General features: G+C 38.1%; 1 protein-coding gene across 3 annotated transcripts; it reads left to right on the top strand.

Moving 5' to 3' along the window:
* The first annotated feature begins 1,926 nt into the window (after nt 1–1,926).
* On the top strand, nt 1,927–19,674 carry tpd52l1 (tpd52 like 1). 3 transcript variants are annotated; one of them, XM_053675553.1, is made up of 8 exons: nt 1,927–2,084; nt 4,945–5,036; nt 6,389–6,537; nt 11,531–11,632; nt 14,799–14,813; nt 15,936–15,974; nt 17,446–17,506; nt 18,558–19,674. In XM_053675553.1, the coding sequence occupies exons 1-8, from the start codon at nt 2,066–2,068 to the stop codon at nt 18,684–18,686; spliced, it is 606 nt and encodes a 201-aa protein (XP_053531528.1). In that variant the 5' UTR covers nt 1,927–2,065; the 3' UTR covers nt 18,687–19,674. The 3 variants fall into 3 exon arrangements, with proteins under 3 accessions (XP_053531528.1, XP_017311507.1, XP_017311506.1); XM_017456017.3 differs by lacking the exons at nt 14,799–14,813; nt 15,936–15,974 and having other exon boundaries at nt 1,928–2,084; XM_017456018.3 differs by lacking the exons at nt 14,799–14,813; nt 15,936–15,974; nt 17,446–17,506.
* Nucleotides 19,675–19,691: the final 17 nt, after the last annotated feature.

The raw sequence follows: 19,691 nt of genomic DNA, 5'->3' as shown, positions 1-19,691 counted from the left end.
CAAATGGTATGATCTCCTCGTGCTGCGGGGGTTTCCTCCGGGTACTCCGGTTTCCTCCACCAGTCCAAAGCCATGCATGGTAGGCTGATTGGCATGTCTAAAGTTTCCACAGTGTATGAATGGGTGTGTGAGTGTGTATGTGAGTGTGCCCTGTGATGGATTGGCACCCTGTCCAGGATATACCCTGCCTTGTGCCCCATGCCCCCTGGGATAGGCTCCATGTTCCTCGCAACCCAGCAGGATAAGCAGTATAGAAATAGAAATGGACAGTGCAAATGTAGAGCTTGTGTTTACTTTTACAGTGGGCCTCCCCCCCCCCCCACCCCCCCTCTGCAAGTAGTTTCACACAATGACCACTTCCTTGGTTCCATTTCCTGCCCACTTTCATCACTTTGTCTGATGGAGTCGCTGCTTTAAAGATCTGCTTCCTGAGCTGAGACGTGTGCCCCAAGCCTCACTGACTCTCTGACATGAGCATCCTGTTGATCCAGGAGGCTCTGATCTGAATTAGTGTGATTTGTTCAGAGTGGTGGGAGGTAAGTGACCCCCCCCCCCCCCCCCCCCCCCCCGATTGAAACAAGTGCAAAAGTATTACCAACGATTGTAAGAAAAACACAGAACGATATGAGGAAATCAGGCTGGGGCTGATTTCTTTCTAGCCCGTTGACGCTATCAGAAATTAATGCATTGGGCTAGAAATCTCATGTGCAGTTTGTACACATGACTAATAAATAGTTGATTTAGCTGCTCCTCCAAAAGTTCACATTCAAAACTTTATACATCATTGACCAAAACAACAATTAATAGACAATGCTAGGTAAGTGGTTAGCTAAACAGTAGGTAGTGTTGTAGGTCTGGGGTTTGATCCGACTCTGGATCCAACCAAGTTACAGCTCTTACTGAAGACACATGAGTAAGACATCCATAGTTACCATAAACACCATAGTGGATTTCTTTTTTGATGAAAAAGGGCTCAAAAGAAATACTTTTAATACAGAACATTTTATATGTAACAGGTCATGAAAATGTAACTCATCATGCTGGTAATTGTTACTGCTAATTTATTGTATGTATTTATTTTTATAGCATAATTGTTATGCTTTAACTTGTGTTATTACGCAGTTCTAATATTATTACATTATTACATTAAAGAATGAAGAGATTGCAGATTACGTAAACAGGAGAAAAACATGGAAAGAATAGCGCTCGAATCTTTGACTTTCATTTTGAAATATATGTATAAAAATACCGTGCTTGAACGAGTTAGTCAAAACAAAATGGCCGCTGTTCCATGTTACAACAGCAGGTGGCGGTGTTGCTCTAAATTCACATACAGTAATTAAATTATATAAATAACACTGTACAATGTTGCTATAGGATAAAAGATTTATGTAGTAGTTTTATATATATATATATATATATATATATATATATATATATATATATATATATATATATATATATATATATATAATTTTTATAACTACTACATTTTATTAACTTCTCTTTTGTGTTTTAACACGCCTCCTTCTACATGTTGCCAGATTGTCTTTTTATCCGTTCCACAGTCAGGAGTGTTTGTACACTGAAAACAATGAGTGTTAAATGGTATATATATAGATATGGGTTGCTTATGTTAGCTATTGATTAGGTCTAATATTTTATTATTTTTATACTCTTTTATGTTCTTCCTGGAAATATAGGTTGCAGCTAATATATTTTTTTCCGTCATAGAAAACTTTATAGGTGATTCCATGCTTGAATGATGAAAAATCATGTTTTTTTAATAAATAAATAAATAAATAAATAAATATGTACACTGAGAAAAACAGGAAATTGATCCGATTTAATCAGAACACAGCCAGAGAGTGGATTTAACCTGAGGGTTTTGCTTGTAAACTCCAACCTGGCAACCCTGTTACTTTTGTAAAGGGTGATTTGGCAACACAAACCCAGAGTCAAATGTGGGAGTTGACCTGGATTAAACAGCAGCTGACTTTAACTCCACTAAACTAAATGTTCTGTTGGCTCTGCACACTGAAAACAGTCATTTTACTGCAGTGACATGGAGCAAAGACAGCAAGGTGAGCTTCAGCTTCTCTTTCTCTTGCTCATTCTGTAATATAACCTGCTGTTAAAAAAAAAGACCTTCTTTATGGTTTGTAGATAAATAAAATCTAATAAGACTTGTCGTTATTAATCATGCTTTGGGTTTACAATACTCAAAGTGCTCAGAGAGTACTAAAAGCTCTGGATTTACTCTTTATTATGTTGAAAAGTATTATTATATGCCTGAGAATAACAGTTTGGAGCTTTTAAAAAAAAAAAAAAAAAAAAAAAAAAAAATTATAAACATGCACCTGATCAAGGTCATTGACTTCTCTGGATATTTAATTCAGCTTTTATTTAGCTGCATCTTATTTTAATTTACACTTCTTTATGTAACTGGTATATTGGACCTTATGATTGACCCAAGGCCATTTCACTCACTCAAGCCCAAACAGCTGAAATCCTGTGATTTGACTTATACCAAGTACATTGCTGTATAGAGTGCAGCTGTGTTTAAAATATGACACTTAATCCTGTCTGTAAAGGTTCTACTCAAGCTTGTGTGTTGCCATGTTTCTGCATGTTTATAATCTTGACAGAGCTGGCTTCTTGCATTCTGACCCCTGAAGCAGATGAATGTGGTAAGATGATGTTAAACGGTGAATGACAACAGAAAAACACAGCTTGTGCTGAATGTTACGGTTAAGAATGGTGTGTGTGTGTGAGGGAGAGATTTTACAGTGTACATTTTTTCATTCCCTACACCCATCACTAGAAGTATCCACTCTCAGGGTAGTCAGAAGGGTGTGAGTTCAAATCCCAGGACTCCAATTGAGCTGTTGTTGGTGATTGTTTGTTAAATATGAATCAAATGATCATATTTGATACAACAATGACATTTTATGAGTGACAAATCCATAATCATTGGCCTCATAGACCTGGAATGCTAGGTTTATCGCTACAAAAGAGCTGAGAGGGAAGAAAACAGGGGTATAGCTACAGAAAAGTGTTGATGGGTAGAGTGATGAGGAGGAGCGGCCAGGTGTATATTTTTAGAGAGCTTAGGGGGTGTGGCCAGGTGTACAGCTTCAGAGGAGTTAAGGAGGATGGGGGATGGGGTTGAAACCAATCTGTGTACAATTTGCAGCTACAAACTGCTAAAAGTTTCCAAACAAAATGGTATAATGTAGTGTGTATGTACAACCTCAGTGTGTGAATAATTATTGAATGAAAAGTTATACGTAACCGTCTGTGGATTTTGCAGCCATAAAAGTCTGATTCCTTTTAACAGGAAAGTCAACCCAGAATGGAGCAGTGTGACTTGTTTTCCAAAATCAATAAACTTTTGAAGTCTGCAACCTCAGGCGATTTATTACTAATATAAACAGTCGTGCAACAGTGAATGGGGGACAGTTGCTCTTCTGCATGCTGTTTGATAGTGTGGTGTGTTTTAGTGTCCCTTAGAACAGAGTGGCTTCTGTTGTGTTCGTCTGTCTCGTGTTGAAAATTTGCATGACGTTAGAATCAGGCATAGGCTCAGTCTGCGTTCACGCACGTGTACGTTCTACTTGCACACGTCATACAGCTATACTGTAGTTCATGTCCTTTTGTTTTCTTTTTTGCTAATCAAATGAAGAAGAAGATGATCTCCATGCAGGTAGGTCTTTCAGGTTTGTGTTAGGAGTAGAACATGCTCCAGTGGTGTTCTCGTATCAGTAACCGATAGTGACACTGCTGATAAAAACACAGCTGATCGCATGATTCACATCTTGATGCACACGCCCAGTGACGACGAGTTGAGTTAAATCCTGTCCCATAATCCCCGAGATTACTCCAGATTGGAGATGATGCAATGCTGTAGCGAAACGCCGGTCTCTGACCTCTGCTTCCTCATGCCACGCTGTCAGTGACCTGAGTGATGTTGGCAGCTTAATGGTTGTCTAAAGTGTATGTTTATTACGACTCACTGGGTAGAATTTGGGCGGTAGAAGTTACTGTTAAGCGCTGGAATAATTTGTTTACTCCTTGACCAAACCTCTCATTCATACCCATGTACACAAAGCCCCGCCTCCCTGAATCAACAATGTTCATTTATGTTTGTATTGTGCAACTCAAGGGTACCCTGGTACAGTTTAGGAATTCTGCACTACTAATACTATTCATAGAATTTGTCCAGGATAATCAGTACTTGAGGATATATTCATCAGCTAAACTTGAATTTCTTTTGAAAGCAGGGTGACCTATTTGGTAGACGTTCTACACTCTGATTGAGCTTGCCGTGTCGTCTGATTCGTCATTTTCTCATTAGAGCCTGTATAAATCTCCTATTTAAATGGCACAGCATTGGATATCTCCCATTTCTCACTCACTCTGTCATTGTTTGAGGTTTAAATCGCTATCCAGCTGCGATGGCCTTAAAATACCAGCTGTGTTTCTCCTTAAATGGACTCCATTCAACCAAGAAACCAAAATAGAGGCCTCTTACTTCTGAGTTGTTCGTATGCAGCTTGTTCTAAAATTATGTTAACGTTCTAAATAAGTAGCACAACATAATGGGCAAAACTCCAGTGAATTCGAGCTGGGCTGGAATTATTTTTCCATGAAAAAGTTCAGACGAGCTACAGTGGGTGTTAAAAATTATAAGAATGCCTGAGGAGATAATTACGCTAAATGGATGACTGTTCATGACATCATGGTTGATGGCTGTCGTGGACACACAACATGGGTCGTTTTCTTTAGTTTGATTATCCATGAGAAATATTTGGTACATACAGTAGAACTATACTTCCATGAAATACATTTCAGTGTAATAATACCTCGTGATCCATTTCTATGTAAGGAACAATCAGTGACTGACTTCTGCTTTGGTTTTTTTTTGTGGTTTTGCTGTCTCAGGACTCCTGGGACAAGAGCCAGTCCAGGAAGTGGAGGAAGACAATACCATAACGGAAGAAGAGAGAGAGGAAATGCAAAACGAGCTGACCAAGGTCCTTTTTTCTCATGTTTTCATCAGAAATACAGTGTCATGCTGTAGAAATCCACCACTGAGTTAACTATGAACACTATGAAGACTGTCAGGAGTCCAAAGTGGGGTGAAAAAAAAAAGTGAAGGTTGTTCCATGTAAATCTGGTAAAAGTTTGACTCCGTTCTGATTATTCTTCCTACTTTCGCTTTACAATAGTGTCTGTCTTCCTTGTGAAAGGCTAATAGGAGCTGCTCTAAATAAGAGTTGAAGCTTGTACATCACAGGGGAAGAGAGTAATATATGGCGGTAAATAGAGAGGAAACTGCAGTAGTTTTCACATACGGTTGTGAAAGCAAGAACCAGCGTTTCCACAATTTTCACCCACAGTAATGGTGTTGCACAGTAGAAGAAAACCCTTGTTCGTTTTCTCTCTCTCTCTCACTCATTGCAGTTCATCACAATCAGCTGAAGTTCAAAACAGTAGTCCGCAGACAAGCAGATTTCATGTCCTGGCTATTATTAGTATTTTTTTTTATTCATAGTTCATAGATTTGGTGCGTATGTTTACAGTGGTGCGACACACCTCAATGCTATAACTGTAGCTCAAGCTTCCTAATCCCACCCCCACCTGCACTGCACACATCTGGCTGACAGAAGAATGAGGTAGATTAATCACCATGCACGAATGATAGACATTCTTTTGAGGATCAGGAACACGACACACAATGAACACAACGAAACACAACTTTTACTTTGCTCATATAACGCTAATGCTTTACTTCACGTAATCGCTTCACATTTAAACATATCTTAAATATCTCGAATATCTTTTATGTGTAGTGGGAGGAGAGAACACCGTAGCTGTTGGCTGGAACATTGAAACATTAAGTCTTTTTCGGGGTCTTAAAGCACAATGTAGAAACTTTTTTTTTTTTTTTTTTTTTTTTTTTTTTTTTTTTAAAAGGATAATATTCATAAACTCATTATTTTCCCTTAGTCTGTATTAATTCACTTAATTACAAACTAGCTGGCTATATGTTACTACAGTATGTTAGCTACCAATTTTTAGCTTGATCAATTACGGCACAACCAAAACATGGGAATGGGCAGCAGATGAATGCTTTTACTTACCTTTTTTTTTTTTTCTTTGGTTTTGTTGGATCAGTTCAACCACAATTCAAGCCTGATTCAAATGCAATTGCAAAACAAATAGTCATTAAACGAAAGACCTTTGTCAGTACATTTCCAGTCGTACCCCTTCCCTCACTCCCCATGTTTTGTTTTTCTGGTCTGCTTCTATAACTGATTCTTGAAGGATACATTGCAATGCAAAAAAAAACCCCACAATAAACACCCTGTATTTCTTTTGTCAGTTGGAGGAAGAAATTGTCACATTGAAACAAGTGCTGGCCTCCAAAGAGAAGCATCAGGCTGAGCTGAAGCACAGGCTGGGCATGTCGACGTTAAGTGAGCTGAAACAGAACCTAAGCAGGAGCTGGAACGACGTTCAGTCAAGCACAGTGTAAGTAAACTCCTGCTTATTGACACAGTCCTGCTTCAAAGCCCTATAAAAGATTACCCAGCTAATAATTAATGACTGTCGCTGCCACTTGTTAGCTGATTGTGTTCTGTGTTAGTCCTAGAGTTGTTTCTGTTTACACCAGGTTGTGTCATTGTTTTTTGTGAAGTCTTATTGTGCATTTAGTTTTGTTAGGTCTAAGTCCTCTTTTTTTCTTGTATATGAAAGTGTTTCCTGGTTTTGATCCTAGTTCCTGATACACGATTCTGATTAATGAACACTTTGCTTGGTCGAGCAGCATTTCAAGAGTGCTGATATTTAGTACACGCACATTGGTATTACAATGCTTGCTTCTGTTCGCCACATAAACTTCCACTTCCTATTTCGAAACGGTTACTACAGTAGAATTAGCAGCATTGTCAGTGGACATCGCAAATGATACATTTCTCATAAATATAAAAGCTTGTCCAATAAAGATGAAAAGGAAGCTACCAGAAACACCAGAAACACCTCTAATGAAAATGTGCAAATCAATGTGGGCTAGCTAGCCAGCTAGCTGAGAGGCGATAAAGTGAGTGTAGCTCCTTCGGAATCTATTTCCCCTAGAGGAGCAAAAATAAACAAAACATTTGGCCATACTGTGTCCAAAATGTCACTTACTGGACATTTTGTTTGTGCACTGAATCAGAGCTGTGCCGATATTCAGTATAACCGCACGCTTCCTTGTGTGATATTGCTTAATTATGGATTATCCTTGTTTGTCATTGCGTGTCTGTTTTGTGTCCCTGTTACAAATTTTGGTTATGATTTTTGGACTGTTAATTAAGACACTGCTGAGTTTACACTTTTGCCAACACAGCCCATCAATAAAAACAGCATCCTGATTGTAAAGCATGGTGGTGGAAGCATAATGTTCTGGGGATGTTTCTTATCTTATTAATTAATGTGCAGCTGAGTCTATTTATTTGCATCCTGCCGCTCACCATACATTACATTTAGCAAAATCTTGCTGTTTTTTTTTCCTGATTTAAATATTAGAGGTAAAATGGAAAAGAGCCTATATTTCCATTTAATAAGCAAAGTTTTTATCAACAAACTATTACTTTTAAGAGTCTTACAATTTATTCTAGATATCTCTGCTGAATAGAGCTATAAATGCACATTAGAGTACATGAAATGTCCGAAACCGCATTTGTGGTTGTCTGTTATTAAGATGTGACAAGTTCATCTGTTTACAAACAGGACCGCAATTTTCATTCAGCTTCTTTAGTCCTAGAGGTGCGGATTTGCTTTATGGTTGTCACAGAGCCGTCTGCAGCCATAGCTCTGATCAGCCTCACTCAGGCAAACACAGTGGGATGACATCATTAGCACTGCTAGACCATCTGCACAGAGCACTTAGCACATGGTAGCACTCCTGTCCGGTCACAGCAGATCCACAGACTGGAATCAGATTATAAAATGCCATTATTGAACACTCTATTATTAACTCACTAATAAGTTAAAGTTGTCACTGACATATAATTTAGAAAACAGCGTGCCAATAATCTTGTATACAGTATAAAGAGGACTAAAGAGGAGAGGAACCATCTGGCGTTTTATCAGCGCTCAGTTCAAAAGCCTGCATCTCTGATGGTATGGGGGTGCATTAGTGCCTATGGAATGGGCAGCTTGCACATCTGGAAAGGCACCATCAATGCTGAAACGTATATAAAGGTTTTAGAGCAACATATGCTTCCATCCAGGTTCCATTCCATCTTTACTTCTGAGAGACTCTGCCTCTCTAAGATATTCTTTTTATACCCAGTCATGTTACTGGCCTGTTGCCAATTAACCTAATTACTTGCAAAATGTTCCTCCAGCTGTTTCTTTTTACTAACACTTACTCTTCCAGTCTTTCGTCTCCCCAGTCCCAACTTTTTTGAGACGTGTAGTGGCCATCAAATTCAAAATGACCTTATTTGTTTCTTAAAATGGTACATTTCCTCAGTTTAAACATTGTTTTCTATGTTCTCTTGTGAATAACATGGGTTTATGAGATTTGCTAGTCATTGCATTCTATTCTTATTTACATTTTACAGTGTCCCAAATTTTTTGGAATTGGGCTATACAATCATATGTATATTTTTCAAAATGATCGTCTTTACCTCTGCATTACATTTTGTACAAGCATTCTTGGGCAGCATTTGTGCTCCCAAAATAAAGTCTGTCCCATTCAAAAGACAGCTCAAGGACATCAGTCTTCTAAGGTGACTTATTTTGGACAAATTTCAAGGGTGCATGACACGTGTCCTTCACAGCCCAAATGAGATATAGACAGAAATTTTTTTTTTCTGTTAAAATGCTGAACAGTGAGAACAGGTGGAGATCAACCATCAAGAGGTTGAATGGAAAAAACACATTTTAAAGAAAGATAAATGAATTCTCACTTCGATTATCCGGAACATGCACATCAGTGGATCACCTGATCTGTCTCCTGAGGTGAAAGTCACTCGTGGCATTCAAACACGAGACTCATCGTCATCTCTTCACTCGTCTGATCTCTGTTCATGCTGAATAATCACTGATTAACCGGGTCAGTTCTGTTCTGCTCTTGGTATTAATGTCCGCCCTGTGTGCACAGGGTCCAAAGACATGGGTCCAAAGACATGGGTTGTAGGCTGACTATGGTGAATTGTCCGTAGTGTGTGAATGTGTTCGCGATTGTGCCCTATATTGGGCTGGCTCCCCATCCAGTGTGTGGCTCCCCTGTGACCCTGTGTCGGATAAGCAGTATGGAAATGGATGGATATATATATATATATATATATATATATATATATATATATATATATATATATATATATATATATATATATATATATATATATATATATAAATAAAATATTAATTACGTTCAACTAGGGGTGGGAATATGATGTGACACAAATAAAGCTTTGCTAAATCACTGCCAGCAAAAAAAAAAAATACAAATAAACATGGATGTCAGAAAAAATAAATTACTACTAATAAAAAAAAACATTCTAGTAATTAAATTCTAATAATAATTACAAATAAATGTTACACTTTTAAAGGTTTAGTATGAAGTTTACCGAATCAAACTAGCTGCTTCCAATGAGCTTGTAATTGTTCTTTAAAATATTTGAAAAATATCATAATACCTGTGATATCTTAGAAAAATGTATCGTGACATAATTTATCATGATATCTATATTATAATCGCTCTCTTGTCAACAACAAGCACCTTTTCAAGTGTACGATGTCGCTCCCTGAGCCAAAATCCCAACCATGTCAGTGTGTACAGTCCGTACAGGTGTGTAGCTCCTGTATGACCCAGACTGTGTTCATTAAGTTATAAAGTTACACACAGTGACGCTGGTAACTCGCCTCTATAATTAAAAGCTTCGTCTCAGGTCACAGATGCCATGGTGAGGAGACGTAGGTGGAGAAGATCAGATAGCACAATGGGATCGATTCACTCTCCAAGTCGTACACAATGTTTCCTTGTACCTGTCTTTGTAGCCTGGTCAATCAGCCAAGAGATGTTTGTTGTGTGAACTCTGTTTCCTAATGAGGTTCATAATGTAGCTAACAAGTAAGGAAAGCTTGTGTGAATCGTTATACACACCTCAAACTGTCTTGAGTTGTTCAGTTTCTCAGACTAAGTTGCTTATGTGGTTTCTGACCCTGTCCAACACCGATTCCTATAAACATGGATACAAAAACATAAAAGATTTTAAATGGAAGAAGTCACAACATTCTTCCTTACAACATGAGATCTGAGGGGTGGCCCAAAAGTTTTGTTGAATTTAAAAGTGAATTAAAACAGATTTGGATAATCATACAGCTCCACTATGGTGTGTATACATGGTTTTATACAACAAAAGTTATAGTGGAGCCAAAAGATGTCATCATAGGCATATGATGTGAATACCACTAAACCAGCAAATATTAGCTTTACTTACTTGTTTGCTTATTGTTTGCTTTCACTTACTAGTGAAAGAACAATGGAAAATTTCACACACGAAACCATGTCTTTGCACATTAAGAGGAACTGGAAAATCCTGCAACCTGTATATTAGTCCTTTAAACAGTCAGGACCTGGCCGTGGATCCAGCCTGACATTCTTCACTTTCATAACTACACATCTTTGCTATTTCTTTCACTTTAGTTAATACAGCAATGATAGTAGTTGCTGAACTATATCCCAGGGTTTACAGGTGTTTAGGATGCAATATGAGAAGCTGGTGTAATGTTAATCTTACATTGTTTCTGTAACACAGGTGCAAACATTGCTAACAAGAAAATCTTAGCAGACGGAGAGAAAAAACCTGAATTTTACCACTAAAACGGCTGCCGTATGTTGGTGGATGAGACAGCTCCATGCTAATAGCATAAAGCATAAACAGCACATTCGATCCCATGATTTTATAGACTAGAAACTACAGCCCTGCTCTCACATTCTGTTGGTTCACAAAACCAAGGTTTGTGTCAAAGGGGTACAGGGGGAACAGAGGTCAAAGTTTGCCTAGAGAATTTCGTGAAAGCGAACGTAAGTGCTGCCAGAACAAATGCACGTCATTCAGGTCTTGGGTCTTTTCCCTTTCAACGATTTGGGTTTTTTTTCCCCCCAGAAAAAAATTATACTGAGGCTGAGCACGCAACCATGCTTCAGCTGAAGAAACAGAAAAAAACTTCTTTGTGGGTCTTGTGTATCAATATAATAAGAGGTTAAAACTTGTAAATTCTAGGGCTAAACAGTAGCTCTAGGAATGTCGCCATTAATTAACAAATCTACTCATGAGGTCAAAAAAAAAAAAAAAAAAAACAGCAACAAAGGGTTAAGGGCCTTTCACTGTGCATATGTATATGTGATCAATAAAGACTCATTATCATTATGATGAGTTTCCAGAGAAGCAATCTAACCGCTTGATGTATTGTTTCTCAAACAAGGTCGTCAAACAGGTGACTAATAACATTTGTGTGTCGTCTACAGATATAAAAAGACCTCAGAGACCCTGAGCACAGCAGGCAGTAGGACCACATCGGTAATCAGCAACCTGGGCACGGCCATCGGCAGAAAGTTTGGGGATATGAGGTATAGTAGCTTTAGCCATTTTCAGCCTACTGCGTCACTTGTTCCTGCATTTGCTTTGCTCCCTTTCTCAGTCCTTCGTCATTTTGTAGAACTGCCAGGAGCAACAGCTTTTTCCAATTAAAGCACAATACGCATACTGTCCACTGTCATCCCCTGCTGAGGACAAGGCAGCTGCCCTATGATGCCCAAGAGTGGTTTACTCAAGACAGTCTGTCTGAGATTGTGTTACATAAGCAGCTGTCACCAGAGTGCATTCAGCATCAGGACTTGACCCTGGCCTGTTGTAATGGTGACTTTATGTCTTTCATAATGTTTGTCATAGTGTCGTATATTTATCTTACTCCCCCTGCACTAATCACACCATTCTATGAACAGTTCTAATAGGCGTGTCCTAAAATTCTAACGAACACGCTCGATTGACATCAGTATTTCCGTGACTCCCAGCATGCTATACCACTCACGCAGAACAAAGCTACACAACCAAGGAGATTCAGGATAGTTGAATGCTACATGTACCAACATACTACATTATACAATCCAGATATATAATTAGAAAGTTTCCTTGCCACTCACACTTCCAAACCAATTGTTATTAGGCTAAGCATGCTAGGTTGGCTTTTGCTTGCTACTTACTCTTTTGATGACGCTGATGTGGGGTAGGGATGAGTCTTATATGAATTGCTGTATGAATATCTGAACAATTTATATTGTTTAACTGTTTCAGGAAAAAAAAACACGTCAGCTTGTCTAAGACTTTTGAAATAGTATCCTGTCTTTTCCCTAATGTCTCGTACCTCTAATGTGTGTATGTTATCTAATGCTACGTTATTTAAATGCTACATTGAGACTAATTCTCAGACAATTAACCACTGTGGGGAAAAAAAAACTAATTACATCTCTAAATATCTATAACGTGTAGAAAGTCACCTATTATTTATACTTTGTTCTGCGTATTAGTCTTGAAACCAAGAATTCTAGCTATTGCTAGCTGGAGTTTGGTGCTTCATCGCTAAACATTGAACAAGAACTGTCTAGTTTCTTCGGCAGAGAAACAATTTTTCACAATTTTTCCCGGACCTTCTCGTAAGTTTGGAAACTGGTGTAGAGAAGTGTCTATAGCTAGAAGGCCAAATAGCCAATCAGACTGCAGCTGTAAAAAGATTCTGAAGCGTGTGGCCAGAAAAGTGAAAAAATAGGTATCAAACACACTGGAGCATCAGAGACTGAGACTAGGCCAATGTTTATCTAACAACTAGGCGATTATGGATTTCGATTGTTTGTTATAGTGATGCAGCTTTGCACATCCTGGTCCTGAAAGTAAACATGCTCTGCTGTTTGCCATCATTCAGCAGGGGTGTCATAAATATACTATCAAAAAATCATTCAGATTAAATATTAACACTGTTACTGTTTAACCAGTCATGCCATTCGACACCCGATCTCGAGCGGTTAGCCCGCTCACATGGCGTGTAGACTCGAAACGGACCCTAAGTGATGTTCTCATGTGGAACAACGATCAGTTATTCGATCCACACTTGAGTTTGAAAACAGGAAAACATCTAAAAAGATGTTTCCTCAGGTGTTTCTCCTGAAACAAACAAACAAAAAAACCCCCCAGTAAACTCTAAAAATTGTCTTCGTTGATGTTTCAGTCAAGATCTTAAAAAAAGTCCTACCAACATTCTCAGATCTGTGACGATAATGATGTCAGGATAAGTTTATTCAAATATGGTAATAAGTAAGGGAAAATAACCAACGAAAGGATGGTGTAATGAAACAGTAACACCGTTACCACCCCAAAGTTGATTCTTTCTTGATGATATCAATTATTGCAATTTTTTATTTATTAAAGAATAACACATCATAATTGTTATCTATTTATAGTTATGGATAGTTCCGTCCGAACCCTCAGCTTGTCATGTTAGACTTCCTCATGTCAGAAAACTTCCAATTCCACCTGTGACAAAGCTCCGACATTGGAGACTCCTTCCAAAAATTGCTAAATAAATATCTCCTTACACAATATCAACAATCAGACACATTTTTTTTATATATATATATATATATATATATATATATATATATATATATATATATATATATATATATATATATATATATATATATATATATATATATATATATATATCCTGTTCATATTGAGCGAGCACATTTAAAATAAACCTGTGATTATAACAACTTCTGACCAAACAGAACAGTGCCGTGGTATCACTTTAATTGAAGACAAGTAGTACACTAGAGTATTTGTGTAGTACTCTAGTGTAGCTTTGTGTTACTTTTTGACCGACACTTTTCACTTTTGTAGCTTACCGAAATAATTCGACTCGGTAAACTACACGCTGAATTTTAGGAATTTTGAGAGAAACCTTAATATCTAAATGTAATAAAAGTGAGAGATAGTGATGAAAGTCTCCGCGCATATCAAAGAGGAACCTTTAATCAAAGGAAATTTCCATTGGTAATGTACCAAACTCCTGGCGAAAACTATCGCAATTAAAAACCCAGCTGTGAAAATGCTCTTATTCCTTCTGTTTTCTCCCCTGCAGTCATTACTATAATAACTAACACTGCTCTTTCGCATAATGTTGTAATTGTGCTCAAAAACAAACCTTTTGTTCTGCTTGATTTACTCCAGCATTTTTGGCCTTGACTTGCTCTATGCCAGGAGGTATGTCTGTGTGTGTGTGTGTGTGTGTGTGTGTGTGTGTGTGTGTGTGTGTGTGTGTGAGGATTTCAGCTTTACACACTCTTCTCCTGCATGTATACACTGATTAGCAGTCTGCATGAATGCATGCACTCAGATTCACACAATATAGATGACGATCCTGTTTTATCCACTGTACAAAATTCCCTGTAATGTTAAAATCATTCATCAGCAAATCAATTAAGTTCAGTATAATTCCTAGGGTAGACTCAGCCTTTTACTTCATTAATATTCATAGTGCCCTTTTTCCTGTTAGTTTAGGACAAGGCACCTTGGATTTGCAGTGCATTTGGACTGCAGTGCATGCTTTTGTGTGTGTTCTGAGATGGTGTGAAGGTAGATTGCATTAATCCCATGTGTAAATTATTGCTGGGATTAAACTATCTAAATGTTTGTTTAACTTTTTTTTTTTTCCCCCCGCCTTCTGTTGCATTTCATAAGACTAAATTCAATAGGGTAAGATTCTGTGTGTGAACTACTAAACTGCTTGTTTTGTGTGATGTTTTACGATGGTGAGTTCTAAAAACATTGGAATGTGGATAACACTACTGACTAATTGGAGATCTAGATATTACAGCCCTAAATAGCTGAAGCTACCACTCTAGCAGCACATACTCGTCGAGAAATTAATGCTGACATCATGTCCGAAGTAAATATAATTTCCCCTTGGAATCTGTTACACTTTCATGAGTGGATTGCAGTCATGCCACACTGAAATGCAAGCACTGTCCAATCAAAGAAATGGTATAAAAGAACTAGAATTATTATTAAAACCTGTGGGAAAAAATTGTTATTATGACTAAAATATGTAGCTTACATCAGGATCTATGCAGCGAAGAGTAGGCACAAGATTGGTTAATGAACTTTTAAGATGGCAGCTGGAATCTTCTCCATAACAACAGCGACCAATGCAAGTCAATTTACTTGTTAACTGACCATTTGCAAATAAATAGCTAACAGAGCTAGGTCATGACATACTGTAGCTAAGAAACTTAGCTAGGCAATATATGCACAAGCTAATGTCAAGTACTCTCCCTTTTTTTTTTTTTTTTTTAAGATGGACATATGGAAATCTGCCATACAGGTTCCTGTACAAGTTGTTACTATAGAAACAATAATTATTATAATTAGATCGAGCACATTAATATAAATCTGTGATTTACCTTGCAGCCGGAACTACTCTTATAGCTGCTGTTATAGAAAATCTTCCGACCAATCATAAGTGAGAATTCAGCAGCGCTGTGGTTAAAAAATATAAACTTTACTTTGTTTTTCGATAAATGGTCCAATCGAGACTTTTAGGCCTTACAGTCCACTCCGACTTGATTTCTAGACCTGCACGTAGTTCAGTTACACTGCTCGAGAGCATGCCCTTGAGACCTGCTAAATGTGTACATAATATACACGTCTGATAAAATGGCTTATTTATAGCTTAGCAGCCTTTAGCAAGAAACACACTGTCGTAACTGCTGTAGCAGATCCTGAGCCGTTCCGCGTTGTGTTTGCTAAAGCTGTATTTGTTTACTGTTTCATCATGTTAATGTGTCTCTCTTGCCTAACCATGCTAACTATGGACAGCTACTCTATACGCCACTCGATGAGCATGCCCACTATGAGGTAAACGTGGATCATTGGCAGTTAACTTGACCGAGTTGAATTTGGTCAAAAACAGAGCTGTATGAAAACAGTAAATGTTCAAATATATTTCACCATTTGTATCAGAAATGCAAAAGTAAATTCTACTTTCAGCACCACTACAATGGGATACCATTTCTTCGGTGAGTACGTTTACATGGACAGCAATAATCTAATTATTGACCTAATTCTGAATAAGACAATATCCTGATTAAGGTATTTACATGATTCGCTTTTAGAACATTCCTTTCATGTTCAGGTTTTACATGTTCTAGAACATAGATCGATTAACGGCACACGTCGTTACGTCCCCGCGCCACGCCGTCTGACGTTCCCTCCAGAATTTCACGTATCGACATACGGATCGTCTTCGTTATGGTACCGTATACAGCTTTGGGTGTTTCATTTTTAATTTTACGAAAGCTTCAAGTGCAGTTAATTATTTATCATGCTATACATGCAAATAGACGACTGCTTGAAGCCGTGGGCTGCATCCCAAACCGCATACTTGCGTACTATTTAGCAGCTGAAATGCATGTATTTCACCTACTACATACATGTATTTCGCCTACTATATAGTAGGTAAGTACGCGGTTTGGGACGCAGCCGTGCTCTCTTGTTTGCTGTCAAACGGTTGAGCACTGCCGTGTGTGATCGTGTCCTGTCACAAAATGCAGTGAAAACTCTCACATGACCTTAATAGTGTAATTAAGGTGTGTACATGTCTTTAACGCATGTCGATAATGCGACTAAAACAGGAATACTCCACACGTCTTAATTCCATTTGTGTTTACTTCGAGTATGACTTTAATCTTATTAAGGTCATCAATAATCTCTGTTTACATGCTAGTTTCGTAATCAGAGTATCGTCTTAATTGTGTTAATATCAGAATATTGTTGTCCATGTAAACGTACTGACTGTTGGTGCTGCCTCACTGTTGAACTCTTAAGAGAAAACCTTAAATATCTATGCTAAACTTTTTTGAGATGATAACTGTTTTCCTTTGTTATTTATCCAGTTGTCTAGGTGACAAAAAAAAATCCCAGAGGGATACACTTAAAAAGTATTTCTGCACTGTGTAACATTTAATAACTAACTGTTAGCCAATTAGTTAGTATGACGTGCAAATTAATAGCAAGTTCATTAGTATGACATTAGATAATTGTTTATATGACATGCTGTTAACAAATGAGTTAGTATGACATGCTCACTGTTAGCCAATTAGTTAACTGTTAGCTAATTATTTTGTTGTTTACTTGCAAAGTGTTAGCCAGGTCCTGCATAGTGGTCTATAATTACAAACTAGAAACTGTATGTATTATAATAAAGGCAAAAGCAGAAGTTATGATAATATGACCAAACAAATTACCCTTCAGCACATTCAGTGCAACATTGTGTACATCATATGTCTTCTTCTTTTCTTTCTTTTCTTTTTTTTTAAAATATCAACAGGAACTCACAGAGCTTTAAGTCCTTTGAGGAGAAGGTTGAAACCACGGTTTCGAACATTAAGGTAAGTGTAAGCGGACAGGGTGTGGACACCTGCTGTGGGTCAATATTGACCTGTGTTTCAGACAAACCTGAAGTGTCAGCGATGTCAGCTGCTAATGAATCTCTCTCGCTCTGTTAGTCCAGTGCTGTTAATGATTACTCCTGGCAGCCTGCCAACACACGTTTAGCTTTCTGACTCTGTGAGTAATGGGGAATGTCACGATGCCTATTATAATCAGTAAGCTCTGTTTTTGTTTTGTTTTTGTTTTTTTTGTTTTTTTTTGCTATTATAAAATATAGAAGTAATTATATAACAGCAGTGTTGATAACTTTTTATAACAGCTGCTCTGAGAGTAGTTTCAACTACTCTCAGAGTTTCAAGTCAGATCACAGGATTATATCAATGCACTTGTTTCTATAGTAACAAGGTATTCACAGGGACTATGTGGGCGATCGTGCAATTTAGGTCTAACCAGACACTCAGTGTTTGTTTTATTCTGTACATAATAGATATAAATGAATTAAGAATGAATTTTGTGATATTTGGAATAATCTATTCTGTGTAAGAAATGGTTCATCTGCACCTCACTAGTGTACACTTATCAAATAGTGCACTATGCATTGAATAGACTGTGATTTTGGACATACAGCAAGCGCCTTTTGTGCTACAAGTAAGTCCAGAATTATTGGCATCCGTCCTTAACATGATTCTGGAGTTGACTGTATGGCCTTAACTGATTTACCCCTTCCAGTGAACCTCCTTTTAATAAAGCGCATTTACGCCTTTGCTGGAACACTTGTCATTATTCTACCATCATGTATTGCTGTTTTGTAATTTGTACTTGAACCCAATGGTGTCCAGGAACCCAAAACTTAACCAAGCAGGATATAGATCCTAGACATTTTCTGCTAGCAGGATCTGCTTTTCTTTGCAGTGTGATCTTTTAGCAGGAGAATTACAATTAGACACTGACTCACGGCGAAATGTAACCAATGAAACACACTGTTATGGTGTTGCGTGCTGTTTGGAAACTAAAAATGGCCCTATTTGTCTTTCTTTGCCGTCTGAGCAGACGAAGGTCGGAGGGAGCGCTGGTGGAGGAAGTTTCGAGGACGTGCTCTCATCAGCAGCTCAGGCCAGCGCTCAGAACAATGGCCCCACAGCCTCCACTAACGACCTGAGAGAAAACAACCAGTGCTAATGAGACCAGACCAGATTTGCTAAGAAATGTACAGACTTCTAGATGACTGGAGATGGAGCTCTGGTGCCCCTCTGTGGCCAGGAGAATACACCACATTTATAGGAAAGAGAACTTTAAAGTTAAGAATGAAGTACTAACCATGACCAAACTTTTCACTTAGACTGTGTTCTAATGTACCCGAACCAGTTTACCTTGGGATAACCTCCATTGCTTAATAACCAATTGAGATATGTTAGAAATCCGTTTAAAGGCCCACGGGAACGACCAAAATTTACCTGGAAGGCATTGGGATCTGATGCATTTTCCTTGTTGAAACCTTTAAGCAAATGGTGGTCAAAAGTGATGATTCAAAAAAAGAGCATTAAAATGGGCAAAATTTCCAAAATATAATATTTGATCTGGATATCGATGCTTGACACCAGCCTTTTGTTTAGTTTTAATAACTTCGTAGGTTTTCTATAAGCTCGTACTGTACGTCTGGTTTCCAGCTCATTGCATTAAGATCCTTAGATTAAAAACTCTTTTTTTTTTTATTTATGTTTTTTAACTAGCCTGTAAATCTACGCTTTTGGTTAGCACGTTTGGCTTGCACCTCCAGGGTTGTGGGTTCGATTCCTACCTCCGCCCTGTGTGCATGGAGCTTGAGTGTTCTCCCCGTACTTCGGGGGTTTCCTCCAGGTACTCTGGTTTCCTCCCCCAGTCCAAAGCCATGTATTGTAGGCAGATTGGCATTTCCAAATTGTCCGAAGTGTGTGAATGTTTGTGCAATTGTGCCTGCGATGGGTTAGCACCCCATCCATGGTGTCCCCTGTGTAACAAAATGGCTGTTCAAAACTATTCAAAGTCCAATTGGCAGTAAAGGCAACCCAATACAACCTCAGTACGACCTACTGAGCTTTCAGCTGGAGAAAGGTTAAGGCATTTTGTCTGTGATGAGTTGACTGTTCCTCTGGTGTATAAAACAAAATAAAAAAAATCTTATAACATATGCATTCAATTGTGTTC

The sequence above is a fragment of the Ictalurus punctatus genome, chromosome 25 (genome assembly GCF_001660625.3).
Source record: "Ictalurus punctatus breed USDA103 chromosome 25, Coco_2.0, whole genome shotgun sequence".
Classification (NCBI taxonomy): domain Eukaryota; kingdom Metazoa; phylum Chordata; class Actinopteri; order Siluriformes; family Ictaluridae; genus Ictalurus; species Ictalurus punctatus.
This window is presented reverse-complemented; position numbering and strand designations above follow the sequence as displayed.

Excerpts from the sequence above, each read along its gene's own strand:
- tpd52l1 (XM_053675553.1), top strand. Across the intron at positions 5,037-6,388 it reads TGCAAAACGAGCTGACCAAG|TTGGAGGAAGAAATTGTCAC; the intron begins GTCCTTTTTTCT and ends TTCTTTTGTCAG. Across the intron at positions 6,538-11,530 it reads GACGTTCAGTCAAGCACAGT|ATATAAAAAGACCTCAGAGA; the intron begins GTAAGTAAACTC and ends TGTCGTCTACAG.